This window comes from Oncorhynchus mykiss, chromosome 13 (assembly GCF_057628025.1).
Source record: "Oncorhynchus mykiss isolate SJ-2025 chromosome 13, ASM5762802v1, whole genome shotgun sequence".
Classification (NCBI taxonomy): domain Eukaryota; kingdom Metazoa; phylum Chordata; class Actinopteri; order Salmoniformes; family Salmonidae; genus Oncorhynchus; species Oncorhynchus mykiss.
Window position 1 is genome coordinate 47,584,255 of NC_143034.1, and position 22,581 is coordinate 47,606,835.

At 45.6% G+C, this 22,581-nt stretch overlaps 1 protein-coding gene across 23 annotated transcripts in view; it reads right to left on the reverse strand.

Moving 5' to 3' along the window:
- LOC110486290 (G patch domain-containing protein 8) overlaps nt 1–22,581 on the reverse strand; it is a 37,251-nt gene that overhangs the window by 9,193 nt on the left and 5,477 nt on the right. The window contains exons 2-8 of one of the 23 annotated variants that reach the window (XM_090196364.1): nt 17,141–17,218; nt 13,798–13,819; nt 12,176–12,194; nt 9,619–9,691; nt 3,835–3,876; nt 637–704; nt 393–479 (exon numbers count right to left, since the gene is read on the reverse strand). In XM_090196364.1, the coding sequence (XP_090052490.1) occupies nt 393–479; nt 637–663 (114 nt within the window). In that variant the 5' untranslated portion in view covers nt 664–704; nt 3,835–3,876; nt 9,619–9,691; ... (1 more) ...; nt 13,798–13,819; nt 17,141–17,218. Of the gene's footprint in view, nt 1–392; nt 480–636; nt 705–3,518; nt 3,589–3,834; nt 5,618–9,618; nt 11,402–12,175; nt 12,195–13,797; nt 13,820–15,148; nt 15,220–15,374; nt 15,983–17,140; nt 17,219–22,581 lie in introns of those variants that run through there. The other 22 variants (XM_090196363.1, XM_090196361.1, XM_090196362.1 and 19 more) reach the window with 22 other exon arrangements.

Here is a 22,581-nt window from a genome sequence, read left to right on the forward strand (position 1 = left end):
ATGACAGTATAAGTGTTCCATTGACTGAGCGTATGTCTGTTTATCTCATATATTCTGAATCTCACACCAGCACAAACAGCAACTCCTCATATGAAGTCATCCAATTTTCTCCACTAGAAAGAAGCGCAAGTGAGTGGGAGATGAGGAACAGGAGAAGCTCTGATTCTCCAAGGCCGATTTTACTGCATTGAGACACAGAACGGCAGCAGAATCTTAACAAGACAAGGCTATGAGTCACTGGCACAGGAGAAAAGCAAGAAGGTATGTAAATGCAGGAAACAGGGTCACCTTGAAGCGAGTGAACGAATGCTAGTGAGAGATTGTTGAAACGAGGACCTTGAGAAGAGAGGCGTATGTATGGCTGGACTGAGTTAGCTAGTAAGGAGTCTCACCTTGTATTTCTGCTGTAATTCCTCTGTGACTTCCTTCTCCACCTCCAGCACTTTCCTCTTCTCTGTAGCATCTTCGGCAACGTCCAACTACACACACACACACACAGGGTATATGTAAGTTAACAAACTCGCTATGAACAAACTAAAACAGCACTCACAAATACAGACCCATTTTACACAGTGCATGTCGTAGGATACAAAATGTAGAATATGGATATTTTGCGAGCCACTGACAGTGTCCTACCTCCATCTCCATGCGTCCCATCCCCATGACATCATATTTGAGGATGATGGGCACAGGGTCGGTGCGTCCTGGGGGGAGAGAGACAGAGAGAGGGGGAGGTGAGGCTCTGACACTGGGACGGGGGGACAGCTCGGGGACAGCCTGCCTAAAGAGCACAGGGTGCTGGGGTTAGAGAATATTGCCTTGAAGTGCAAAGAGACCAGAAAAGCTACAGTGAACCAAAAACCAGCCATTCTCACAGCTTACCATAGCCACCAGGCACAGCACAGCTTAAGTACCCTGACTACTTCTCAGCTGGGTTCTCTTTTCTAGAAAGACGCATCCAAATTGCTGCACTGATCCTAGTTGTGGGACGTAACCAGCAGAGGCCATATGAGCAGTTCAGAGACGTCCATTTGGATAAGGGAGGGGGAGAGGACAAGGAAACGGAGGGATAAAGTATACTGGAGAAAAACGGAGTGGCAAGGACAGGGTTTAAGCCTGTATCTGTCGCAGTATCTCCGTGTCTCCCTCCAGTCTCAAACTGCTGAGCGTAGCCTCTCTCCCCCCTCCCTCCTCCAGTACCGCAGTCCGTTTCAACAAGAATGCCAAGTTTACCAAGGACAATACTGCCGGAGGGGCTGGCTGACGCAGCTGCTACAGATTACTGAGCAGAACACCACTGCGACAACATAGTACAGCCTCCCCATCACCCGGCTTTGAACTGCCCAGTGACTGACCCCACAACTCCCTGTACTGTCCCATAGGAGACCCATTCTCTGCCCCCCCCCCCCCTTCCCTCAGTCTACTTAAGCCATGTTACGTAAGCTGTGAAAAGAGCTAGATCAGAAGGAAATTAACTTCAGAAAAATAAATGAACCAACCAAAAACAACCAGAAAACAGAATGAAACAGAAAAAGATCAAAACTATGTTGGAGATTTGACACGTAATTTTGCTTAATCCACTCATAATCAGCCAAACGAAGCAGAGAGAGAGAGAGAGAGAGTAAATAAAGGACAAGCACTGAACTACAGCGGAGTGACGTCACAGGCCAGGAATCGCCATGGTGACTTTGCAGGGGAGGGGATACTTACCTGAGAAAATAGGGTATGGGGTGGGGTTGGACAGACAGGGGTTCTCAAAACAAAAAAGGCACAAAACAGAATTTGGACTAGTCTGCTGCAGCAGTGGCTGTTGGTTGGCAGCCAGGTTCACAGTAAATCAGATAAGAGTCCAATCAGAACTTCAGTTTGGTTTCAGTTTTTTTTCTCTCTTCTTACTTCAAGATTACGTTATTATCCTCATGATCAATTTTAGACTCAGTTTATACCCTTGGGCAAGAGTGATTATGAACATTTTAAAAAGATGCTTGTCTATAGTTAACAGGGCTAGGAATGAACAAATCCACAATCAGAAACAAATGACGACTAACTATTATTACCACATAGCACAACCTATTAGCCATATTAAACTGGGTGGTTTGAGCCCTGAATGCTGATTGGCTGAAAGCCGTGGTTATCAGACCTTATACCATGGGTGTGACAAACAAATTATTTTAACTGCTCTAATTACATTGGTAACCAGTTTACAATAGCAATGAGGCACCTCAGGGGTTTGTGATATATGGCCAATATACCACAGCCAACAGCTGAATCTAGGAACGCTGTGTTGCGTCGTAACTAAGAACAGCCCTTAGCCGTGGGATATTGGTCATATCCCACACCCCCTTGTACCTTATTGCTTATTTCTAATCCACATGCCTCACTAGCGAGGAGGAGAGACTGTAGTCTCTCATTCGGAAACTAAAAGAGCAGATTTGGTTTACATCTTAAATCATGTGATAACTAATAATGTTAGGGCCATAACGACATTAGCGGTCTGATCGCATAAAACCAGACATATTAAAAGGGGCTCGTGATAACAGTGACTACAGTCTTCTATTGCAATGGAAGCCAGCGTGATAATCAGCATAACAGGGCAGCAGCATAGGCTTACATACCTAATGTATTCATTAGTGCCAGAATACAGATGTGAGACAAATTCATTCCTAGCCCATGGGGCAATTTTTATTTGATTTGAATCCTCTCTGTTAACATCTGTCTGTTCTCTGAATTGTTCTTGTATCATTGTTATGGTCACAGCCCAATGGTATAATCCTAATTCTTAAATTATAGCCACATGTGTATCAAATAAGGGCCTGTCTGGACTCCAAACCCCACTACAGTGTCTGTCTGCCGGTTGGACACTTTAAGGCAGGGTGGAGGGTGTGACGCAATTGCCAAATTGAGCTCCGTACCGCATCGCCGTGTGCCCCTCATAATTTTGGAATAATGTTGAAGGCTCCGAATAGCTCCGCATTGACATGATTGATTGACAGTAGGTGGGAGGTCCTGTATAAAAACAAACTCACTTCCTCAACAACAGCTCTGCTCCCCGAAGCGCAAGAAGTACGAATGTCCTGACCTGCGCAGAGGCCGTATCACCATAAATGCTGCACAGTCAATGCAGACGTCCAAATGACAATGCAGCGCCTATTCTACCTGATAATTAATGACACCCAGGTCTAAATCAGTCCCCAATTAGAGGGGAACAATTAAAAAAAAACAGTGGAAATATAGCTTCGAGGTCCAGAGTTGAGTTTGATGGACCTAGACTATTAGAGTGGATATTGAGCAGTCCAACCACAAGGGGGACTGCTTGAGACCAGCCCACGGACAGACAGACAGGCCACTGCAGTAAAGCTCTCCACCAATGGACCAGTACCCTGAGAACACGGGGGAGGAGTCACAATCCAGGCACCTAATCTTCATGAAATACCATTTTTTAATTTTTTTTTTTTTTTTTTTACAATTACAGAAGATGTCCCCAACTATAACCATTTTTAGAAACACAGTGACAATACCTTCAGCATTACCCATTCCAGTGGACAACAAAGGGACCGGACAAAAAGGTGTGCATCTAAATCACAGTGTGAATCACAAGGTAAAAAAAAAAAAAAAAACTGAAAACAAACAAAATGAGAATGTTTCTAAGAGTAATGTAGATGTATATACATGATAATATACAAACAGCAGAATGAGTACTAATACTGAGAGAGAATTGAAAGCCTATGTAGCATTGGTGCTCTGATGACGGGAAAACAACAAATGAAAGAAATGGGAGGAAAGAAATGAAACAAAATAAAAACAATTCAATCGGGGGGGAAAAATAACATTTACCACTAAGTTTACCATCAGCACAACATGGGCAGGATCAAATCGCTGTAAAAAAGAAACACCAATTGGTTAAGCAGGAAGATTCGAGGCACATAGAGAAGGGCGAATGTGGTGGGGATGGGACTTGGGGGGGGGGATTAAAGCCCTCCTCTCCTCTCTTCACCCTTGGCCCTCTGGGTGCTTACAGGGATCTCCTCTCACCACCACACTCTCTCCCCCACCATCCCAGTCCCCAATCCTGGCTCTTACTACCCCAATATTCCATGAGTGCCTGGACCCCTTGTTCCTCTCTCTCCTGTATGCCCCATATCTGTGGTAAGTAACTCCCAACACCCCTCACTCTTCCTTCACCCTACCCCAAAGAATGACAGCTAGAGCCAGCAGTTGGCTTCAATAACATCCCCATCAGATAAGAGCTCTGGGGGAGTTGAGTTGGACTCTGTTCTTCAGGGTAGGGGATGATTGTTTAAACAGCTGAATCTGAGGACAGATCCACTTGGAACAGGAGAACAGGGCGAGGTTCCCTGTCCGGCTGTCCTACAGATCATGCTTTAAATGTAGCGTGTTAAAATATCTATCTATCGCATCTGGTACAGTAAAGAGGAATGACCATGCCTCATTTGATACGAGCATGCAACCAATCAGCTGCCCCTGACAACAGAACACCACTCGACACACAGCCACCATTCTCCCCTCTGTCAGCCTCACAGACAGATGTTTGTCTTGTCAGCCTGGTTAGCCTAGATTCCCCCAAATCGCCTCACTGTCCCACGGTCAGCAAGCTCAGTTTGGGACATGCTTACCCCCAGGATGGTGAACATAGACAGGAAATGTACCTGAAAAAGGGGGCCACAGGGCTTTGAGCAGTGCTTAGGAGACTTGGTCTAGCACTGTAAGTGTGCAACAACAGGAAAACAACAGTCAAATTATTATTTAGAGCTGAATTTGAAGTACTCCATGGAGCATATGAAGGGTTCTTTGAGTGTAGCACGGTAGCCTATACAGAGCACTGCTTAAATCCCCAGATGACTGACAGTCCAGGCAGGCAGGGTTGAACCTCTGGGACAGGCATGCTGTGCAGGGGGAGGAAGGCCAAAAGGAGAGGGATGATGGGTGTGTGTGACATTGGTGGACATGGGAGGGAGGGGCAGACACATTTTGGGTGAAGGAGGGGGGAGTGAGGTTTTCCCTGTAAGTTTTCCCTAGGGCCCCCGCGTCAGTGACTGACACACCCAAATACACACGTCTCAGTCCCATATGACAACCGCACGCATACATACAGTACACACTCACTCCACAGGTTTGAAGGTAAATACAGGCAGATGGGGGGGGGGGGGGGCTACTCTGAAAGCCATTCAAAAGACTGAGCCGTGGTCACAGCCAATCAGAACCTCCAACCATGGCAGCCACAGACACTCAAAGGGAAAAACACAAATCTAAAGAGACTTGGAGCTGGTGATTCTACAGGATGTGATGCAATCTTTTGTTACTAGGATCTACCTTGATTTTTATTGGATTTTGGTTGGGTTTTTCGTACTTGGAATCAAAGCACTGTAGGTACTTGTGAGCAGATTGTGAAAAGTGAAATAATAGTTTAGTGGTTTATAATGCCAAGAGGAGAAGCTGAGAGAGGCCAGTATTAGCCTACGTTGTAAAGGGCGGTGTTACATTGAGGTCAATTGTAGAGTGGGAGAAACCCACACACACACACACACACACACACATACATACATACATACATACATACATACATACATACATACAGAGGGAATCCAACAAACCTTACCTAAAAAAGGGGCAAAAAGAACAAAAGAAGAAATAAGAACAGAGTCAATACAGTGAAAACTCAAAGCACAGGGGAAACATTGCTATCAAGTCAAACAAGCTTCTGTTCTGACAGGAGGGGAGAGAACGAGTATAATCCTGTAGTATTATTATTATTATCATTAGAATATGATCCCACAGCTTCATTCTATAGTGATGTGATGGCGTGATACTGTGATTGTGTTATAAGTCCACTCTGGAGTACAGTAGATGACCATATTTGTCCACAGTTGTTGGGTTCAGACACAGGACCATTAATATCCACAACAATTGGACATGCAGGCAGGCTAGCGCCAGACAGACAGACTCGTCTACCCACAGAGCAGAGGCCACTGCTTACATAACCACACTGTACTGACACCATGCAAACAGCAACAACACAAGAGCTACACTCCAACTTAAACATTTTACATTGGAGTCATTTAGCAGACGCTCTTATCCAGAGCGACTTACAGGAGCAATTAGTGTCAACTGCCTTGCTCAAGGGCACAGATTGTCGGCTCAGGGATTCGAAACCTTTCGGTTTCTGTTAACCAGAAGGCTACATGCCGCTTAGTACATAAGCCGTAAACATGTACAGATTATCACATCAAACATACAAACACAACCCCCTTTATTCACTAGACTACTGACAACCAGACAGCAGGTCCGGTTTTAAAATGCATATTTAAAAACAAAACACCCTGTACTGTCTGCCTAAATCCCGTTATCAACGCATCAGAGTCATGGGTCACCGCAGTGCTTTCACACTCAGACAGGTAGTTCCCAATGTGCCCTGTAGGAGGCAGTGTTGTGCCCTGTAGAAGGCAGTGTCCTGGACTGTAGGAGGCAGTGTCCTGGACTGTAGGGCCTCTGGCTGGTAACTGGTGACAGAGAAGTGCACTGAAAGCCCTACATGTCCATGAGCAGAGGAGAGGTGAGAGCGGAGAAATACCAGGAACCCCTGCCAACCCCCTTACAACCAGTCCCTGGCATTAGCCTCAATCCACCATTCCTCATGGGACAGCGTCGAGACCCTCAGCAAGCAAGACGCCACGGCTGTGTTCTCTTCAAGGCCAGAGATGACGAGTCGTTGACACAAGTGTAGCAACGTCCTCAAATCTCCTTAGCATACGAGAGCGTTGTTGGTATTACATTTGCCGTGTGTGTGTGTGTGTGTGGCATTCCTCTGTGTGACTGTTGTGTTTAGCACAGTGCTGCCAAATGGGAGGGTGGGACAGATCCCCAGCTAGATGAGCCATGGCTAAACACTACAGACAGAAAAGCAGACACTAACAGAATGCAGTGTGCCCTGCGCTACGTACACTACTCGCCTCCTTTAAAACAAATAGCCAGCTGACCTGACTGACGCAGGTCTTAACTCAGTGTAGATCCTCATGTTGCACCAGAGGCTACTACTGCAGGGAGGCTGGCAGTCTACAGTTGCATAAGCAGCATTGTAACGGCATCCTCCTCTAAAAGCAAGTATAAAAACAAGGTTCTCTAACACGGGCCTATTTATCCACTTAGTAAGACATTAAGATGCAAATGTAGCATTCGACACATTGTTACAATCACCTGCTCAGGGTGTCAGACTGAACAAGAGGACAAGTCTCCAGTAGTGTACGGTTTTGAGAGGGAGAAGGCATCCAGGCACTGTGTCCCGGTTGAAAACAAGACTTGTGTGTTAGGAGACAGAGAATGAGCAGACTGGGACGTTTCCCATTAGCGTGTTGTAATCCAGATGCTTCCTGCTGGGTGGGCAGGGAAAGGCTGGTGTGACTAAGGGAACGGGGCGAGAGAGAGGAACGATGGAGGGATGAGAAAAGGCTGGGTGAAAGACGGGTCCGGGTTGTGTAGCTAGCTCTGGGCGGAAACAAATGAGTGTGAAAGGGGTTGGGTGAAGAGGTTAAGGCTCCTCGTGAAGTAGACACACTCACTCTAAACCAATTCTCAATAGACTACATGGACCAACCAGCCTGCCAACTATGACATCATTCAAAGCTGAAGGGAAACAACACGACACAGGGCTCTACAGTGCAACCATTTTACTCACATAGGCACCAAAATATTTTGTTGTGCGACCTTTGCCTAGCACCAGTGCGCCTAGACAAATGTAGGATTCTAGCTTTCTAACCTAAAATATTTTGCACTGTGCTCCAAAATGTATTCGCGTGCGCCTACAATTTTACATGTACAATTTTTATTTTTTAAAGGCCAGCGTAGAGACTTGCTATTCATCACCCTCTATAGAGAGAGCAGGGGGAAGGAGAGGGAGAGCCGGGGAGAAGTGAGACGGAGAGAGGGAGAGAAAGAGGACGAGGGTATGAGTACGAGAGAGACCGGAGGGGCAGAGAGTGAGCGAGCGAGGGAAGATAATCTAGTGTAGCAGGCAGGAGTTGAGTGGAGAGAAGCCGGGGCGCTGCACCACCAGGACCAAGTAAATGAGGCCTTGTGCTGAACTAGAGGCTGAGGTGGCCTAAGCACCCCCCCACCATCCTGCACAGCACCAGTCAATGCTGGGCCAGCCAATCCCTGCCTATAGAGGAAAAACAGCATGAACCACAGCCAACAGCTCTGCATCCTGCACCGAGTGTTGCTGCTGCGTGAGGTTCTGAAAGCCGTTTTCAGACCAAGACAGTCCTACACACAGACACAGACGTGAAAGCTTGTACTAGCACAGTAGTGCAGGCAGATAACATGCAAACACGTGTTTGGGCTGTCTAATGAAAGTTCACCAGGACATTACAGACCTAAAGGGAGGAGGAACTGCAGAGACAGACACAGAGCATTGGCTGTACTGTCTTGTCTGTCACTGCTAAACGCAGAGGCTTTTATGCTCAAACCCTTGTCAGCCAACTAAAAACACCATCTGACATGAGCTGTGGTCAATCAGTGCACACAAAATGCATCAATACAATTAATTCCAATCAAAAGTTAATAGTTCATTACCATGGAAATCCTGAAATAACAGAACCAGATTAGCTTCAAATTCATTTAAATAAAGTGCCAGTTAATAACAGGGAGAGATCCATAACGGAAATGGGAGGGAGTGAGATTAACAGTTTAAATCTAACCAACATATTGACTGAATTATTTTGACTAAGTACTGGGGAGGGTAGAACACGGAGGCATGACATGGGTGATTATATTAGACTATACCTAGCTAGATACAGACCTCATCAGTTACAATAACTCCGCAATCGTCTACGAGCACACAACCCTACTGTGCCTAGTATCACTGTCCTAATCACCACAGCTATGAAGCCCAGACATTCTAGAAACGGAGGTGAAATTCCAAACATGACACAGGTGTTCCAAGGCAAACTAACTCGACTCTTGATCAGCGGAACATCTGAGAAGCAGACCTGGACTCTGTCTGCGACACACGTCACAGTGGAACCAAGCTGGGTACACACAGGCATTCCACCATGAGAAATAATGTATTTTTTGGAGGAGAATTAACAGCAGCTCCCATTGGCTGAGGGCAGTGTATCTCAAGGGAGCAATGAGCATCAGTGGGAGTGTGTGTGGGGTGGGCATGCATTCTACATCCCCTTAAAAAAAAATGTTTAAACTCGAGCCCACTTTAGTCAAATCTGCTCTAGGCTAAATACATTATGCGTAGGGAACAGCAGTGGCACAAGGAACACCCCCCCCCCCCCCCCCCCAGGGTGCATTACACTATCCTTTCTACACCTAGTTCTGGCAAAGACCAGGGCAAGACCGACAGGGACAACTGTACCGGGGTCATGCACCAAATCCTCTGATACCTTTCTACCTACCAGAAGAGGAAGACAGAGATCAGAAGAAGTACAGAAAACAGAAAGGAAACAGTCGAAAAGAAACAAAACAAGCACAAAATAAAACCTGGAGAAAGGGGAGGCAAAGAGGAGGAGTACTGAGAGGTATTAGCACACATTTGAGAAAGGAGTATGGAGAGAGAGAGAGCGAGAGAGAGAGGGGGCGAGAATGTCTTCTTACCCTGCATGGTTTTGCCCAGTCCTTGCCCCAGCTTCCAGCCATGTTTCTGAAGCAGCCGGTGCCCAATGTTATCCTGGCAGACAGAACAGAGGAGAAAAAGACCAAAAACATTCCAATAATAAGAAAAGCTTTTCCCGTGGGCACGGGTCACAAACACATACAGGACTACTACCAAATCATCACCACCTCCACCACCATGTGACATCAGTGTCTTCCAGCACAGGGGGGAGGTGAGGAGGGAGGGAAGGAGTGCGTAGTCTCTGTACTAACATCCTTATGGCCACACTGAGGGTTTAGAGAAGGAGCCTACCCTAACAGGAAGTGATTAAAACCTTGAAAGCTTACAAACTGGGGATGAAGCGTCCCATGTTCTACTCGTTGTTGTAACACAGAGAATATCAGATGTCTGGGAGGTACGAAGGGGAGGGAGGAAGAGGAGACGGTAATATATGTATCACACGCGTATACATATATGAACCGCTATATAGCGAGATCTATCGTACACAGACAAATGGAACAAAAACGAGGAATGGAAATTTTGCGTTAACAGAAAGGAGGACCAGAAACTCCCAAGCTTGTTGTGATTCCATAACCAAGACAGAGGGGAGCGCCACGAAAGATATGCAGCTGTCACGAGAGAAATACAGCGAGAGAGGGGGGAAAAAAGAGAGAGAAAGTGCTAAGAGGGCCTTGGGTTACCATTACAAGGCCCAGGGTTGAGAGTGTGTATGACTGTGTAGGAGAGAGGAAGACATCAGGTGCGTGACTGAGACTGTTATAACGCTATGGGACGGCAGTAAAACAAAAGTGAAATGCAAGACTGTCGCACCACCACAAGCTACAGCACATCATCAAGCACAAAGAAAACAGAAACAATGAGATTTGTAAAAAATAAAAAAATAAAACATTTAAAAGGTTGCGTTTCAGTTGTGATTATAACTATTCCAAGCTTTTCTACTACCATTCACCAGGGTGCTGCACTCTACCAAAAACATACAAACCAACCCCAAAAAAAGGATATTTATAATCACAAAGAGAGTAGATGTCAAATTTCACAAACAGAAAACCAAGTGGGAGGGATTGAAACCAAACAGTAAAACAGCATGCAGCTTTTTGTTAGAGTTGAACAAAAAGGAGACGATGTTAGTACTGGACTGTATATGATGATGCATATACAGAAGGGCAGGGTCATCAGAGGGCCAACGGACCAATGGTGTTAGTCTGAGATGGGCTCAAGCACAGAGGTGATGGTTGGATTGGGTCATTGTAGATCGTCTTGACAGAGAGAAAGCAGTGGAAGTGGATGGAGATGTACGGGTGGTGGTGTGGGGCAGTATGGGTTAGTGCATGTGGAAGGGGTAGTGGTTGTCACACACAGAACATGCTGCATCTCTGCCCGTCTGCCTTTGTCCAAGTCATGGATTTTAGTCCATTTTATCGAGTCCCTGTGGTATTTCTACCCAAACTAGTGCCCCCCCCAACCTGTATAACTAAGTCAACGCTCCCCGCTTGCTTATCGTTAACTAAAATGTCATTACCTAATTGGTTTGTTTTAAGTGGGCCACAAAATATTGTTGAAATGGCAACTCCCCTCCATAGACACTGATAATCTCCCTCATATACAGCACTTGTTTTAGGGCCTTGCTGATAAAATACACAAATATGCGTTTTCCTACCTTACCCCAGGGAAAAGTTGAACTGCACCACTTCCTAGCTCTGTTTGGTTGTGTTTTTCTCCATGTCTATTTCCAGACAGGAAGACCCAGTAGAACAGAGCCTGGGAATGAGGGATATATGAGCTGTGTCTGTGTGCCGGTCAGATCTTCCGCTCCAAGCACAGATAAGAGAGGAATTCATACTGGGCCTCATATTCTGGGGAGAGGGCTCGCATGTGTACTTATAATAACTGGGGCTATACATCACCTAGCATGGTGTCACCATATAAACATGTTCATGCTGGTTGCTAGACACATCAAGTCAGAGAAGATATAAATAAAAGAGGGGCTGGAGGACTACAACTCCCATGATCCTCTGCAGCCTCGTCTCTCTGCACTGCAGATGGTGCTGCAGTGGGCTCTTCCCTGCTCCCATTGACAAAGAGATACTGGGGATGCTTTTAGTTCTCACCGCAGCAGGATGGTGCTGTATCTGCCTGCAATAACCCACACAGAAAAACAAGCACTGGCTGAGGAGAGTAGTTGATCTAATAGCACCTTTCAGGGGTTATGTAAGTTGATGGGGGGAATCAAATGTAAGCCAATAGTCTGTAACCCTCCCCCAAAATAACTCTAGCAGTGTCTGTAAATCAGAATGAGGAAAACCAGGTGGGGCTGGTGTGGGGGAGAAACTTCAGTCCAAAACGGCTGAGACTGATCAATGAGCCAATCAGAATGGACTGAGCAGAGTGAGAGGGCGGAGATGAGGCGCAGGCTGTGTGCTGAACAACAGATGAATGAATGCACTAAATGAAGAAGAACACAGACAGACGGACGATGAAAAGCAACGACGGCGAGTTCCAACAGCAATGCAAGTGGAGTGAAGGCATTTCCATACGAACCTGGCTTTAAAATACTGGGCTGTCAAAAGAACAGTCACACGTGACACAATGTAAGAAACCGGCCAGTCACTAACGCTTTCAACTGCAATTTGTTTTAGAGCTTTTTCTTATATAAAAAAAAAAAAAAAGAGCTAAAATCTTTATTTTGCCCTAAAAAATGTATAAAACACTGTACACAAAACAGAAATGTGGTAACTAGGCATGTCAATAAACTCACTGATTTAATGATTACTGTTAATATAGGAGAAATAAAAATAAAATGTTATCCAAACAAGAGAAATCCACACTGAGAGTGTTGGTAGGGAGGGTAATGTGCATTGTGCTGTCATTGACACAGTGCATGGGAGGGGGGAGGGGGGGGGGGGGGTAAAGGCAGGAAGAGGTATACAGGGGGCACCATACCAGGAACCTCAGAGTGTGTGGGTCTTCAAACCTTGTGATGCTGATGGTGTGTGTGCGTGTACGTGTGTGTGTGTGTGTGCAGTAGACGCTGACTGTGTGTGAGCCTCATACGGAGGGGTTCAGAAGCTCCTTGCATTATATGGGAGGTTTTTAAATAGGGATTACTGCACCATCACTGTCTGAGGCCTTAACCCACAGAACAGACAGCACGCTAATCCACTTAACCAGAAAATGTCAGAAAAAATATCAACCAAAACTTGGGTCATATTTTATATGATTATCTCTGTGAGGTTTCAGTGAGTGAGAGTGAGAGACTAGTAACTGTGACAGTACAAAACAGAGGGTCGCAGTCAGGCGTCACCCGCTCTTGTCCCCCTGTAGAATGTGTTTTTTTACAGGAGTCTTGTGGAGCCGGGTCTGTTGGACAGAGCAGGGGGGCAGCTCTCCTCTTCCTTGTAAAGCTCTTTTTCCAGCTCTGCTGTCCTTGGCGCTCTGTCTGTCTGCCTTGCACGCTCACATTCCTCCCTGCTGAGGCTCAGATAGGTGTGACTAAATGGAAACAACAGCCCCTGCATGGGCCTCAAGGGACTCAGGCCAAATAGAACATCTTCCAAACAAGGACCTGCCCTCTTAGCACCACCATATTGGAGAGCAGTTGTTACCTAACCTTGGGTCTGCTCAGTTGACCTTGAGGAGTTGTGACTTAACCGGTGGACAGACTTGGTCAGGACCATTACCATCAATGACCTTAAAAACATCTAACTGACCTCGTCAGTCTGCCTCCTGCAGTGTTGGAGCTGGTGCTGAATAGAGATGGAGCCCTAGGCGGGTTCAGGGTTGTAAAGGGGACGAGTGACTGACAGCAGATGACCTTTCCCGTGGTAATCTTCCAGGGGTTCATTTTCCCAAATGAAGGTGGGGAGGCGGCGGGAGTGTAACACTAACACGGCACGGAGCAGAGGAAAGATACAGCTGGTGCCTGAGCAACAGCACAGTAGTCTGTGGCGTATAATTGTGTGTGTTCCTCCAGGCTCCCTCTGTGTGTGTGTGTGTGTGTGTGTGTGTGTGTGTTGTTGTGGTGTGTGTGGGTGGCAGTGAAAAAAAAACACCTAGACAAGGTTGATCATTTCAAAGACACCTACAGCTCTGTTGATACATGGATGTGAACAACAACATAGCCTTTAAGCAGTTGGTACACTGTCACAGTCTGTCAGACCCACCTCATGTTGATGATGTCAGCACCTGGACCCAGAACAGAGAGACACCAAATGGCTGTTAGCACCCGTGATGACATACGGAGGGTGGGCAGGGGTCAGTGTGTTACTGCAGTCATACCGCACCATGAAAGGGTGATGTACGACCTTTGACCTGTCATAAATCCCTGGGCATGTACGTTTCCTTCTAATCTGACTGAGGTTTGACTCTGAATATTGTTGCCAGTAATGCTGTGATGTAGCTGACCCTGACTTGGTGCAGTGTCTCAGTAGTCAAAGGTAAAGGCCGGAAGGCATCACGTGAAATGGCACGGTGTGAAATCAATCTTCCAACTCAAGTTTGAGGCCAGAACAGCTTGTGCACAGGTGCTTTTTTAAAATAGAGTTTGCTCTTGTGTGTGTGTGTGTATGTGTGTCTGAGGCTGCCCACTGCATCTCTCTCTCAGGGCCAGGGATTTGGAAGGGGGGGGGGGGGGGACAGGGGTAGAGGACATTGGAGAAATGGGGGAGGGGAAAAGGTATGATTAGGACAGCAAGAGAGCTAGCACCGAATGATAGCCAGTTAAAACATGCAATGCAAAAAACAATGTTAGAGAAAGAGCGAGAGAACAGAGGGGAAAGACAGAGAGAGAAAACAGATCCCAGTAAAGTACCACAGACCTCTTGCTGCCTACAGATCAGAACACACACACGAGTGGCAGGGGAGGGGCGCAGAGAGGCGCTGCAAACACAGCCAGCACCTTGACGTGAGACATGCTGACGACTGTCCCTGCCCCCGTCACCCCAGAGCCATGACACTGCTGCTGGAGTAAGAGGGGGGGTCTGACAAACTTAAGTGGAGCTGTGAAATTTCGAAGCTGATCAACTGCAATTTCACTGGAATTAAAGGTTGGTGTGTGTGTGTGTGTGTGTGAAATACGCATTATGTGAGCGCATGCGTCTGTGGTGGAAGTGACAGTCCTCTCTCTCTCTCCACGTGTGTCAGGAGCTGTCGTGCTGCAGCCCGGCTCTCAGCGCCCCTCCATAGACAATAGCGCAGGAGCAACAGAGCCACTTTACCCAGGCAGGCAGGCCACCTCTCCTGCTCTCCTCTCCACTGCCCACCCACAGTGGGCTCCTGAGCCAGTGAGTGGGTTGGTGCTACGTGGCTAAGCTTGGTTTGATCAATCCGCCCACCATGACAACCCGTCAGGGTGTGTGTGTGTGTGTGTGTGTGTGTGTGTGTGTGTATATATATATATATATATATATCAGGATTTTCGCCCTCACATTTCATCAAGGAAGCATTTGTACCATGGCTTAGTAAAGCTTTCAGAGCAGCAGGACAACAGCAAAGCTAGGAGAAGGACAGACTGACCTTTCTGTTACCGCTGTTGTTACTGCTGCCGTCTATGTGCCTCACAACAGAACAGACACAGGATTATTTACACCAGAGTGCCTGGCTGAATAATTTGGCTTTGTTACAGCTACATGCTTAAGGCAAGCTTTCATGGTCTAGCGGTATAGCTGTGTGGGTGTGTGCCGTTTCGATGCAGACTGGCGGTATATAGTTTAAAACAAAATCCTAAAAACCCTCCTCGTACCTTCTTGTAATTAAAGATTTATTTATCAATGCAGCTGGAACTCTCGCCATGAACTCTCAATGCAGCTGGGCTAAGATACTGTTCTGCTGTGCCTTGAGATGCTCAGAATCAGATCAATAGTTGCAGTCAGAGGACATCCACTATGCCCTGAGGAGGAGAGGGGATAGACGTTGTGGAGACAAGAGTGGAGTTCAGGCCTGCTCTCCGCAGTGCTTCAGAGAGAGAGAGAGACACGGAGAGACAGAGGGAGAGAGAGAGATGGAAGGGGGAGCGAGAGAAAAGAGCTGCCTGCGATATTATCCATGTGCCTCGTCAGCGAAAAATGCAGTCCCAGTTGCACAAGCACCATGCCAGCACAGAATGACAGTGGGTACTGAACACCGAATCACTGTGTAGTAGAGAGAGAGAAATCATTGTTTGAACATAGGTGCATGAAAAAGAACAGAGGGGAGATGGATTGAGAGAGAGCAGAAAGAGGTAGAGCGATGTGAAGACAGAGAGACAGTAAGAGAAGCGTTACAAGGAAACCCTAAAAAGATGGGAGTAGGAAAGCAGAGCGTGCAAATACAAACCGGGTCATTGCTGCTTAGCTAATAGGGGCCAATTCGCTGCAGGAGAGAAATGTCGAACACCCCAAGTTGTGTACAATACTGTAATGTTCTGAGATAACTGTCCTATATACACACAAACACACAAACGCCACACACACACAAATACTAAACACACACTTCCATCTCCAAGCCTACACCTTTTCTCTTCTCTTGCTGTGGAGTGGATAAGGCACCGAGTCCCTTTCCTTTCCCAAATCAGGTCAGAGCAGAACAATCAGACCACATCTGATTCGCCTGTCCCCCCCCAGTGTGTGTGTGTTGTGAACATGTGTGTGAGTATGCGATTGTGTGCTACGCTTCTAATCTTGTTAGCCCAGAGAGTATTAGATTAGATGTTATTTATCGACAGGACCCCTCGTGAATATGTCCATCTCGTGATAGTGCTTCAGTGGCTAGGGTGCTAGCAAGCTATAATTAACTGTGTGTGTGTTTAAATATATAAGAAGAGTTTGTGTGTGTGTGTGTGTGTGTGTGTGTGTGTGTGTGTGTGTGTCTGTGTGTCTGAAAGATGTGTTGTAGAGGGGGCTAGAGAGGTTTGTACAAATGGCCTTTATTGCTAAATAGCCACGGTGTAATTTAGCACCGAGGGCAAAGGAGACAAACAGGGATAAGCAAACTTCCACTACTAAACTCAGGGACCTCACGCTTCCCAAGAGGACATACACAAATGACATTTTACTGTACACTGCCCTTTTAACAGAGTGATTGAAAGTTATTTCAACTATAGACAGGTAACAGTGCCTTATCCACTCCACTCTAACAATCTGGTGAACTAGTGCCTGGATCACTGAAAACGGGCTTAAAAAAGACACACGCAAATTCAGAGTAAAGAGCTACGATTAAAGTCAAATATAATAATGAATAATAGTGAAAATATAATCCTATTCATCCAGCTAAGAGCTATCACACAGGAAATGGCACAGGAAGCAGAGGGCTTGGGAAGGGAGGGGGTCTACAGTGATTCTACTGATTGAGTAGGGAGAATGGGTTGTCAAGGGAACACTGGATGTGTCTATCACACAGGCAGTACAGGGTGAATGAAGGGGGTGAGGCTCTATTGCTCTCTCTCTGGACCAATCATTAATTCTCTCACACTCACACAGTTTCAAGTTGGGCTTGTCCAAAAAGGTGTAGGGTTGAAGGATGAGGCCTTACCGATTCTATGGGCTTGTCCAGGGACGCCTGCTCCAGCTCCAACTGGCCCTCTTCATACTGGTCAAAGTGATTTCCCCCCTAGGAGAGAAGACATGGGGACAGGGGGTTAGACACCAGACAGCTAACACACACAAGAGATAGAGAGACAGCGAGAGAGAGAGAGAGAGAGAGAGAGAGAGAGAGAGAGACAGTGAGAGAGACAGTGAGAGAGACAGCATGAGAACGCAAGGAGAGATGGCGCGAGAGAGAGAGAGCGAGCGAGATGGAGAGAGAGAGACAGCGAGAGAGAGCGCGAGCGAGATGGAGAGAGAGAGCGCGCTCCTACTGTTTCTGTGTTCCCTTGATGGAAGTGAAACCATTTCAGCTCCCAAGAGGCTAAAACACATTTCACAATTACACAGAAACCACACACACACAATCAAAAGGGGATGAAATGGACATGTTAAAACACATATAGATTCCTGCCAAAGACATAGCTTAATGCACGCACTGTTGAGATAAGGTTCTCTACTGCCTAAGCTTGACAGCTGAAGAGAACCATATCTTACAAGACAGATGGAAACCTCATTTTCACCCTGTGTGGTTAAACCGGTTACGGTGGTACAAAATAATAGGCTAGAGTGTGTGTGTGTGTGTAGCTATATTACCACAACATTTCAAATGCCATGAGGTCAGTGCAGAGATCTAACCCATTTCACTTCCCTGTCTGCAATGAGGGGGAACAGATTGGGGGGGCTAGAATTAATTGAGTCATTTGTATTTTTCAGGGCAGCAGGATGCAAAAACGAGGCATCCTATTTGTACGAGACAGGGTCCTTGACCTGAGGACGTCATCACGAGACGAGTGATGAGCGTGTCACTCCTTCCAGAAGGTGGGTGTTGTATACAGTCTCCGTTCCCAGACGAGACACATTACCCCTCAAAGCAGAGGCAGCAGAATGGCATGTCAAGGTCACCTTGGAAAGCAGATGAGATTCCTCTTTGACCTTCAACCTGCTGAGACTGAATGACTGAAAGACACAAGGCAATGTTCCTTCAATGTGTTCAATTAGACTGACTGAAAGCCACTGTTCAAGTGTGTTCAAGACTTCGAGACTATTTGAGACTTCGAGCTGCGGTACTGACTTCATCAAATGGGTTTAGACGACCGAGGTAGGGTTATACGCTGACCTTTTGTTACGAGGAGCACGTGTGCGCCTAAGTTGAAAAATGTTGGCACACACTGAGAAATTTAGGAACACGATGACAAATATTTGAGTCAAATCGCTTCACTGTAGAGCCCTGTGGGGCTTATTGAGTTTAACACACAACCTCAGAGGAGGAGCCATTTCTAATCCCTTTTTATTGCAGAACATCAAGCCGAAGTGGGTTAGAACCTGCGGGACGTCTTCTGATGACACTGATGTGCTCTGAAGTCTGTAGAGGCGGCAGCCAGCAGCAGTGACTGTCTACTCACCTACTGATTCTACTACCGCTTCATCTTTCCAACTGGGGGATCCACTGAAGAACACAGATACTAGCCTAACTACAACAGATCACGTTATCCTAGCTCAAACCTTCAAGACAAAACCAGGATTAAATTCAAAACGGATCACCTGTTCCCTTATTTCTACCCAGACAACATGATTAGTACCACAGTAAAGCTTTACATGACATCCCTGGATGACACTAGCCTGACCGATTTAAAAACAGGTACAAACAACCCTCATTATTTCAGTTGCAAGGGAAAAGATGCATCAGCGTGTTTGTTTTGGAGTTATCCATTGGGGAGAGGCAGTTCCTTATAACAGAGCGAAGGGGGGGGTTATTTACCAGCAAATCAATGGCTGCCTCCTCTCCCCTCCATTTCCCTTATTAAAAGTTGGGCACTCTTTAGGGAATAGGGTTACATTTGGGACACACACACACGACTCTTGAATTTCTGAAGTGATCAGAATGCCTAATGTGTAACCAGCTGCAGCTACTGCCACAATCTCATCTTCCCACTGCTGCCTGCTGGTCCTCTCTCATCTCTCCTCCGGTCTAATTTCACCACTCACAAAAGCTAAATAAATATTTTGGCATAAATAAACATCCATCTAAACTTGTAACTGAGGGTTCCCCGCTACCACTGCCTACACTGAAATGGATAATGAATGCTTACCTCGAATGACCCCACATTAGGGGAAGTCTGCTGCTCAGACCGAGTCTGATGGAAGAGACTAGAAAGAAGAGAGACTAGGTGGCTGCTCTGAATACTGAGCAGTATGCTCTGCATAGTGTTATAACATGCAACATGCCTGAACCCCAAAGACAATTTAGTCTAAATCAATGGGCTTTCTATGAGATGGGTGGGATGAGACTATGTCTGTGTACACAGGCTGAAGTTAGTTTCTCTCTGGGTGTTCATGTTGCTTGGCAGCGGGCTCTCGTGTAGACCAGGAGAGATACACCTGGAGAATACTGAGAGCCTGGGTATCCTGGACTGATGATAGTTGTAACTCCATAGTTACATATTTTGATATTACTTTTGACAATACATCGTATTTACAATTGTAGATACCAAAACTCCAGTAAAACAATAATAAACACAGTATCAAAACGCAATACATATAGAATCATGAGAATAACAATACATATTCTAACTGCACCTAGGCTAAATATCATGATAATATCGTATTGGAAGGTCCCTGGCAATTCCCAGACCTACTAAGTAGCGTAACATACAAGCTCATGCACACACAACATTACTTTCTAAAATCATCATCTAACAAGAGTTTTAAAAAAGTAGTGAGGCACCGATGACATTTTTAGCCAATACCTGATCATTTCCTTGCCAAAAGACCCGATACCGATGACCAATTTTTAACATTTTTGCAGCCTTTTAAGCATTCTAGTACAGTTAAATAGTTAACACACACACACACACACGGACGCAGCGGTCCAAGGCACTGCATCTCAGTGCAAGAGGTGTCACTAGAGTCCCTGGTTCGAATCCATGCTGTATCACATCCGGCCGTGACTGGGAGTCCCATAGGGCGGCGCACAATTGGCCCAGTGTTGTCCGGGTTTGGCCGGGGTAGGCTGTCATTGTAAATAACAACTTGTTCTTAACTGACTTGCCTAGTTAAATAAAGGTTACACACACACCAAAAAGTTATTTTGTTGCCATTTACGTATGTCCCCATTATTTTTTATTCAACCTTTATTTAACCAGGTAGGCTAGTTGAGAACAAGTTCTCATTTGCAACTGCGACCTGGCCAAGATAAAGCAAAGCAGTGCGACAGACAACAACACAGAGTTACACATGGAGTAAACAATAAACAAGCCAATAACACAATAAACAAGTCAATGACACAGTAGAGAAAAGAAAGTCTATATACAGTGTGTGCAAAAGGCATGAGGAGGTAGGCAATAAATAGGCCATAGGAGCGAACAGTTACAATTTAGTAGATTAACACTGGAGTGATAAATGAGCAGATAATGATGTGCAAGTAGAGATACTGGTGTGCAAAAGAGCAGAAAAGTAAATAAAATAAAAACAGTATGGGGATGAGGTAGATAGTCCATCTGTAAATAGCCCACCGGTTAGCTGCAAACATAATCAAAACCTATTTCTTTCACTTACTTGCTGTGCTGTTTCGTTGTTCATTTGTACAGTCGTTTCATTCTCAACCAGGATTTCTATGGAACGCCATTTGGGTCTTCGCGAGTCCAAACATACTACTTAACGTGTCAAATAAGCTTGTTGACCAATCAGGACCTGAATATGCCTGCATGTCACATAATTTAACGCGTTCATTAATTTTTTACGTAGTTATTACACATTGATTACACTATCACTCGCATTTCATATGTCACAACGATTCATCTATACGTATGCTATGATGCTGGTAAAGTTGTCTCGTGCACCTGCAGTGCTGGTCATTAAAAAAGAAAAAAAAGCTAGTTAACTCATGGATGCAAACAATGTTCTTCCCAAAAACATAGCAAAAACGACAATCTGTTTCAGTTGCTATAGCTAGCTAACTATATAGGATAGGTGTCATCTGAAATAACCTTTTTATAAGACAGTTCTTATTTGATTAATAGTGGTCGGACCCATCTATGTGAAGCTAGCCACAATAAGGATTAGCCACAAGTGCGGACTTTGCAGTTAGCCTTCAAAATAAAAGTACTGCATAATTCTACTATTTGTATTCATTTGCATCACTGTCAATTACATACTTTTAATTTGAAGGCAAACCGCTAATTCCACTATTGTGCCTAATCCTTATTGTGGCTAGCATCACAACACATAAGCTAGCTGGCTGCTTATAACGTTAGCTTTGGGCAACAGGGTTAAGTAGCTGGCTAGCTATTTATTTTCATGAACTGAAGTACAATTTCAATGGGCGAACAACAAGTGGCAACTTAGCTAATACTAATTCACAAGGATTCCTAAATCATTGCTAAGAATAATTTAAAGGACTGCAGTTTCTACTGCTCATTGTTTGCATGCTGGTTGTATTGGTGCTTGCTAGGAACCAAGCTAAAGCTAGCTACCCCAGAAGTTGCGGTAGAACAAATGATGCTTTATTACCAATGTGGTATTGTAAACAGATCGTTTGTGGCCGGTGTTTGCACAGCTTTGACAGTACTACTGTATGTTTTTTGACACGCAAAGACCCAAACGGTGTTCCATGTATGCATGTCGTGAAGCTAATAACAGTGACGCCATTACTGAAAAATAGTGCACTTGGTAGTGTTAACCGGTGCTAGACCAGTCGGCGAAAGCCAACATCCCCCACGACAGAACGGTTGATTGTCAAGGGCAATGAATTCCATTATCTTGGCTTCAATGAATTTCACCTTTGAGTTGTCTCGCTGAAATTGTTTTACTCTTTCAAATGACTGCTAGTTTGGGTATGCTGTGTATAGCGCAAAATTTTAAGCGGCGTCATTACGTCATTATATGGGTGCGCACGTCAGCTTTGACATCGGTTTTGCACATCGGGTGTTAAACTAGACATCGGCCGATACCGATGTTGGCATTTTTAGCTAATATTGGCTGATTTCGATACGTTCGCCAATATGCCGTGCATCCCTATTAAAAAAACATTGAAAGGGGAAAAAGCTGGCCTCAGCAGCATGTGAGGAATGAGCTCCAACTGGAGAGAAGGCAGATGATAAGAGCCTCACTTTCCCCCGGGGTCTGTATTCACCAGAACCATTCAACCCCATAATCCCAATATCCCATACCATCCAACCACCACAGAGCTGATCAGTTAGGGGAGTATTAGAGGTACGATAGACCGCTTGTTCTGTGGTCTACATTCATAAAAGAACAATTCAAACCACTCATTATCTCTGGGAAATCAAGCCAACAACTGCATCAAGGGAGATAGTGTTGAGGTAGTGTTGTTCTAATGGGAGAAAATAAGACTGGGTGTATGGGCACAGCTCGGAGAAACCACTATGA